Source organism: Poecilia latipinna, unplaced genomic scaffold (genome assembly GCF_001443285.1).
Source record: "Poecilia latipinna isolate Pla-1442-1.1 unplaced genomic scaffold, P_latipinna-1.0 Scaffold1611, whole genome shotgun sequence".
Taxonomy (NCBI): domain Eukaryota; kingdom Metazoa; phylum Chordata; class Actinopteri; order Cyprinodontiformes; family Poeciliidae; genus Poecilia; species Poecilia latipinna.
In genome coordinates, this window is record NW_015114227.1 from 145,847 (window position 1) to 152,486 (window position 6,640).

The window sequence follows — 6,640 nt, forward strand, 5'->3', positions numbered from 1 at the left end:
GATAAAAGAACCTCATGTTAATGAATGAAATCACAAATCTACACATCTACCTTTTCTCTGGGTGACATCATTTATAAAAAGGTCTTGGGGTCTTCCAGCGAAATCTGTAGCTTTGACAACAATCGCCTCCTTCATGGCCTCAAACCCGTTGATGACGACGGCTGGTTTTGAACCAATGAACAGACTGTAGACGTTTCCATACGACGCCCTGAGCTGGAAGCAAACAGCACAAGTCATTTTTATTAGATGCATCATAGTTTTAATTCTCATGTTACTTACAGAACTAGCTAAGCATTTTATGATGAATTGTCTACAAAAAGATAAAAATCCATATTTAACCAAATTAACTTTTTGCCAACTGTTTATATAAGGAAAAGGTAATTTTTTGTTATCACAATAAAAGAATGACCAATTTTCTAAATAACAACTAAACATCTCAAGGGAAATAGAAATAAGACACGAGAGAGAATAAACCAGGAATCAGGCTTTTGCCCGTTCGAGAACAACCCATACAGTTGAAACCAGACGTAAAACCTGTGTGAAAAGTTCCTTTGCTTTTTTTTCTCTCTGACCGAAATTAAATAAAACTAAACTTTACAGTATGTTTCTTTGAATTCAGAAGTTTGCGTATATTTCTGTAGCAAATGCAACTTGGGTCAAATGCAGGCATACTTCCAGAAAATTTACACAACAGTTTGCTGAAATTTTAGCCTATTCCTCACAACAGGTCTTTGCTCACAAACATCTTTTCAGCTTTATGTAACTGAGATTATCACTGGATTTTGCTGTTCTGAAGTCCATATTTGATGGTTCAGGTCGTCATTGTCCAAGACCCATTCAGCTATGTGGCTCATATCTTCAGATGTTGCTTCAATATTTCCATGTTTTTTCCTCATGATAAACCAAAACGATCTTCCAAACCAACAGAAAGGTTTTTTTGTACTTTAATGGGATATTTAACCCACTCATTATTTGCTCATCAAAACTGTGAGTTAAAGTTTTTCATTTCTGTAATACTCTGTGTTTAGTCCAGGTTAACTAGGTGTGGGTTAGTGGGTTTACTCCAGACATTGTCTTACCCTCTCAAAGTCCTTTAAGGGGTTCTCTAAGTTCAGATGCAGCGGGTTTCCCAGCAGAGGCAGACTGGGGGGTCCTGGTGGGAAGTTCTTGGGTCTGGGAGGTTTGAGTTGAAGAATGAAGAAAGCACAGAGTCCCAACAGAAATAGAGAAACAAACATGGTGGTTCGGATTGGATTAAACTGAACCGCAAAGCTGCTCGAGTTCTTATGAAAGAGCAGCTCAGCTCTCAGTGCTTTGCTTGTGTACTTTGATTCTTTGTATTTAGAGCGAAGGAGGAAATCAAATATGAATGGAGAACTGTTTACAGCTACAGGAAGTGACGTATATGGGCGGTGTTGCAGTTTTCTTTGGGCTAAAACGGTACATCTGGGCAAAAACGTCACATAAAAAAAATCTTTTTGAAAAGACATTTTAGTATTAGTTATTTTTTATCTTAGTAAGTAACCTGACATACTGAATAAAACCCATTTACTTTAGAAAAACATTTAGCTGCAGCTCAAAGAAATATTTTCAGTTTTTCTCAATAATTGCAATGTCTTGTGTGTGTTCACTTATTTTAAGTTTTATTGTTTTTTTTTAAACATGTTTTTGAGCACAGGTGCCACATGACTCAATGCAAAAGAAAATGTTCTTAGAGTTTTAAACTGCTGCTTTTCTACATAGCAGCTTGCTGTGCTGTGCTACAGTGATGCACTAAGTTGTTCATAAAAGGGAACTGGATTTTCAGGGACAAATTCACAGCTATTTGCTGAATTCATACAAACTACAAATAACATTGTGTAGCCTACTTTTCATCTCTTAAAACAAAACCAAATGCAGAATGCTGCCATCTACTGGGACTGATGGGTAAGTTTGTCTCTGTGTATTTAGTGGAATCTGCCTTGTGAATCTGGTGCAGAAATGAAGCAAAAAGCAGATAAAAACAGTTCAAACAAATCCAAGTAAATTCCCTCCAATAATGTCTGCAGACCAGTTTTCATAATGACACTATATGTTATTATTAGGTCATTATTGCCTCTCTGTTAATGGATGTTTTCAATAAATACCAACTTAAATGTAATTTGTTTCCCTGTTGTTTCTCCAAATGTGTGCTGCAAGTTTCCAGCCATAGAATAAAACATGTAACATGTAAACTCATACAGAAACAATTGAATGGAAGAATGAAAACTCTTTGGTCTTGAAAAGATTTTTAGGTAAGTTTTTATTCATTAGTATCAAAATGCATTGATTATTTAGAAGTTTTTTTTTTTCAGTCTTTTATTCCTCATCTGTAACTGCGTTTGCATTGACCTTAAAATTGTGCACATTGGAATTACAAAGATAAATTTGCTTTATGGAAACTCAACAATTTTGAAAAAACACATTTTTTTGTTAAAAGGTTTTTGCGATAGCATGAGGTGGTTTTACAATGTACAGACATTTGTGTATTTTCTAAAACTGAAATGGAAACACTGTTTTTGCATCACACGAATCATGTGATCAGTAATCAGATGCTACTATTGGCAGAAAAGATGAAGACAACAGGAGGTAGAGGAAGGACGATGGCGCGGCAATCTCTTAAACTTTTTCATCCATGATTTTAATGGCAACATCAGAGTTGGGATTTTTTTCCCCCCAACATTAGCGGAAAATTAACAAAGTTTTATGTACATTCGTAAAGGAGACGCGGTTAGTTTCTGCTCCTCACTGTTTGGACCTCAGTTGGACCTTCATGTGATAAGGTTTCGGCGTTAGAGTGACTCCATAGACCGGAGTAAAGTCAGGTTCTCCTGCATCCTCCGGCCAGATGAACTTAAACTTCCTCAGCAGAGTCACCGTGATGAGGAAGAGCTCCATGCGGGCCAGACCCTCTCCCAAACACATCCGAGGACCTGGAAGAGAGAAACCAGGAGATCCAACCCACACTTCAAGGTGGTTACCTCAACCGTGACACATCTCAGTTTACCTGCAGAGAAAGGCATGAAGGCCTCAGGTTTGACAAACTCTCCCTTTTCATTCAGGAAGTTTTCAGGGTTGAACTCATGAGGGAATTTCCACTGTCCCTCCTCCCTCAGGACTGAGTTCAGGTTCTGGATGATCATTGTACCCTGAAGAGAAGCATGAATATCAAATGCCGAAATCAGATGGTCTTCATTAATTAGTGTCCCTTTTGCAGAAACTTTCCTGACCTACCTTGGGAATGGAGTATCCCATGAGCTCTGTGTCCTTCGTGGTGCAGTGGAAGACACTGAGAGGAACCGTGTTGGCAATCCTCTGAATCTCATGGAGCACAGCCTGCATGAAGGAAGATTTCTAACACTATTTCTGACTGGAAGCAATAAAACGTGTTTGTAAGTTTAATTGTTTGGTCATTATTGCAACTAATAAATTTGAATTCAAAAGGGTAAATGAAGCAACAAGATCAAATAGGAAGCGGCTACAAGAGAAAAAAACAAACTGACAGAGTTACTATGCTATGGTACCTGGACGTAAGGCATGCTGTTTCTGTCCTCAAAACAGACCCGGTCCTTTCCCTCCAGAACCTGGTCTATCTCTTGCTGACATCGTTCTGAGGGAGGAATAAAAATACAAACGCATCAGTCGTTCCACATCCCACATGATTCGTTTCTACGCTTTTCTGCTCTGGACCAGTTATTTAACCTGCAGCACCACTGTTATGTTTCCAATTTAAATGACTCCTGCTGGGAGTCTTGAACCCCTCACCCTCAAACTGCTGGGTCCATGACCGCAAAACCACTAAATCTTACCAAATTTGAGCAAATTTCTAGTGCAAACATGCTAGTACACCTCAAATAAGACAAAACTAACTAATAAGTAACTTTTCAGCAAGTGCTTAAGCCAACAACAAATTTTGCTGGACAATAAACTGTCCCAGAAGTTATTGCGATAAACGATAATATTGTTGTTTCAGGACCATTTTCACACAATGTAATGGTAATGGCATAATTATGCAAGAACACATTCTCAAAGATCAATAAACTTGAAATTCTAATGAACATTTAACACTGGAACTGGAAGACATTTTAAATATCCAAAATACATAAACAAAACAACAAACAACAAATAAAATAAGTTATTAATGTGTGTAAACAAAATTGTCCTTCAAAAAAAAAGGCTAGTTGAGAACAAATCACCAGACTGGAAACTTTTGTCCTCCAGGTTTTGATAGAAAGAGAGAAAAGAGAAAAATGATAAATAATTAAATTGGAAATTATTTTGCTCCTTTTAATTTATCATGCGATTAATTGAAAGATTGCTTATTGCAACAGGCCCAGTAAATAATTTCTTAATACTGAGGAAAGATATTCATCAACATTTGATGAATAACCTGGGAGAAGCATCTTGTAGGTGAAATAATCTGCCACTGTAATTATTGTTTTTCATCATTAAGGAAATATTTGTTTAAATTAAACTCCTCATCTTACTGAAAGGTTACTTGTGAATTAGTTTTGCCTTATTTCAAGTGTACTAACATATTTGCACTACAAATTAGACAAAAATTAGATTTTGTGTCTTTCCGGTGACTGAACTTAATTACAAGTAAACACATTGATGGAACCTGAACTTCCTACCTTGGACGTGTGGGTAGGCCATCAGGTAGAGAAATCCTGTCAGCAGGGTGTTGGACGTCGTGTCAGTCCCAGCGAAGTGAAGGTCCAGGCTATAAGTCATGAGCTGAGCTTCTGAAAAGGAGGATCCGTCATCATTTCTCTGGAAAGAGGACAGCTTATGAGTATTATAAATGAAGACAAAAACTTAGCGAGTTTCTTATGTTGGATGACTTACAAACCTTTTCCAGTTCATCCAGGTAACAGTCAACAAAGTGTCGAGGATCCCCAGGAACTCTGGTCTTCTTGTACTCAGTGACCAAAGAGTTAATGTAGTTCTGGCAAATCTAAAGAAAATATTTTTTTGTTATGGAAACGGTATACATCATAAAACTTTCGCTAAAAGTTTTCTCAGTCAGACAAATGTAATGTTTTACAGACTTTATATTTCTGAGTTGACAATGATTAGAAACAAATTCTTTACAGTTCCTAAATTAAGTTTTACAAAATTCACAACATGGATGGAGAAACTGAAGCAAAAATAGCAGGAAATGCAGAAATAGAGAAATATCGTTTTTACCTCTGAATTTTTAAAGGCCTTTCTGAACGGCAGTGGGAGGTTACGACAAAAGGGAATAGAATCATATATCTGTAAAGAAAAAGAAAAGAAAAAATATGGGTATTTATTTCCAATAGCTAATTATTTCAGTTTCATTTACACACAGCATATTTGGGCAAGTGTAGATTGAAAAGAAAAAAAAAATATAAAAAAAAATAGACAAACACATTTCCGCCAAAAGACTCAGAAATGTTTAGATTATCTTTGATATTTTCTAGAAAAAAAAATACAAAGACATTTAAATTTTTGGACGTTTTCTGAGGTTTTCATGGCAAATTTTCAACTTTTTAAATTAAAAAATTTCCATTCATTTTCTACAAAATTTCTGGGATTAATCTAAAAATCTGTCATCTACGACAGCCCTAATATGCTGTCATACAAATCACCCTGCTGGCAGAAAAAGTTTTAATAGCCAGATATCATGCATTTTATCAATAAGTGACATAACAGCCGGCTGTGACTCAGAGCCAAGAGCATCACAAATACGTCACTGTGTTACATGCAAGACTTTGATAGCATTATGAATTAAACCTTCTACTTAAGGGGGAGAGGTGTGGCCTTTAACTCACCATGGCCCAGGGCCCATTGGCTATCTTGGCGTTTTCAGTGAAGCACTTAACAATCGTTTTGATCATGTCATCGTCGTACTCATAGCGCTTTCCGAACAGAACCTGGCAGATGATGTTGGAAGCGGCGTTATGGAACATGACCCGAGGACTCAGAGTTTTACCTGCATGAAAATCAAAACAGCCATTTAAAACAGGCTACAGAACAGAACCCAGAGAGTAACCAGTGACGTACCGATACTGCCCTCCAGGGTTTTAATGGTGTGTTGAATCTCATCATGAATTCTGTCCTCCATTGATTTCTTTCCCAGACCGAAATTCCTCAAAGTCATCAGAGCAAAGCGGCGATGTTCCCGCCAGCTTGGGCCATAATCTGCCAGAATCACTCCAACACCACCTGCAGCAACACAGAAACACATTCACATGTATTCTTTTAGCCTCTAAACCTCTCTATGACCAGGTTGCCTCTGTTTTTATCGTTAGCTCTCTATGCTCTTTCATATTTTCAGAATACACAGATTCCACAAGTCTGAACTGGAAGTGATTCGCACCATCTTTGTAGGCAAGAGCAGCTGCAATGCATAGCTGACCGACGGCTTCGAGACCAACAAAAAGAAAATATGTGGCCAACGTGAAAGACACACAAACAAAATGGATGCTGAAGAGATCGACCCGTATGAGGCAGAGAAGGAAAATATGTCAGGAAAGCTGCCTCCTATCTCCTACGAATTAAACTGCAGAGTGAACACAACACAACAACACAACAACACAACAACACAACACAACAACACAACACAACAACACAACACACTACAACACTACAACAC

General features: G+C 37.6%; 2 protein-coding genes across 2 annotated transcripts in view; both read right to left on the reverse strand.

Moving 5' to 3' along the window:
• The window catches only part of LOC106963988 (cytochrome P450 2F2-like), an 8,505-nt gene extending 7,267 nt beyond the window's left edge, over positions 1–1,238 (reverse strand). The window contains exons 1-2 of the mRNA XM_015059192.1: positions 1,080–1,238; positions 51–213 (exon numbers count right to left, since the gene is read on the reverse strand). Coding sequence (XP_014914678.1) covers positions 51–213; positions 1,080–1,238 — 322 coding nt within the window. The remainder of the gene's footprint in view (positions 1–50; positions 214–1,079) is intronic.
• Positions 1,239–2,511: 1,273 nt separating this feature from the next.
• LOC106963991 (cytochrome P450 2J6-like) lies at positions 2,512–6,259 on the reverse strand. The gene is made up of 9 exons (XM_015059197.1): positions 6,049–6,259; positions 5,817–5,977; positions 5,209–5,277; positions 4,871–4,975; positions 4,653–4,791; positions 3,543–3,628; positions 3,253–3,354; positions 3,026–3,167; positions 2,512–2,951 (listed from the first exon to the last, which is right to left on the reverse strand). Exons 1-9 carry the CDS (start codon positions 6,230–6,232, stop codon positions 2,764–2,766), a joined length of 1,176 nt encoding a protein of 391 aa, XP_014914683.1. The 5' UTR covers positions 6,233–6,259; the 3' UTR covers positions 2,512–2,763.
• Positions 6,260–6,640: the final 381 nt, after the last annotated feature.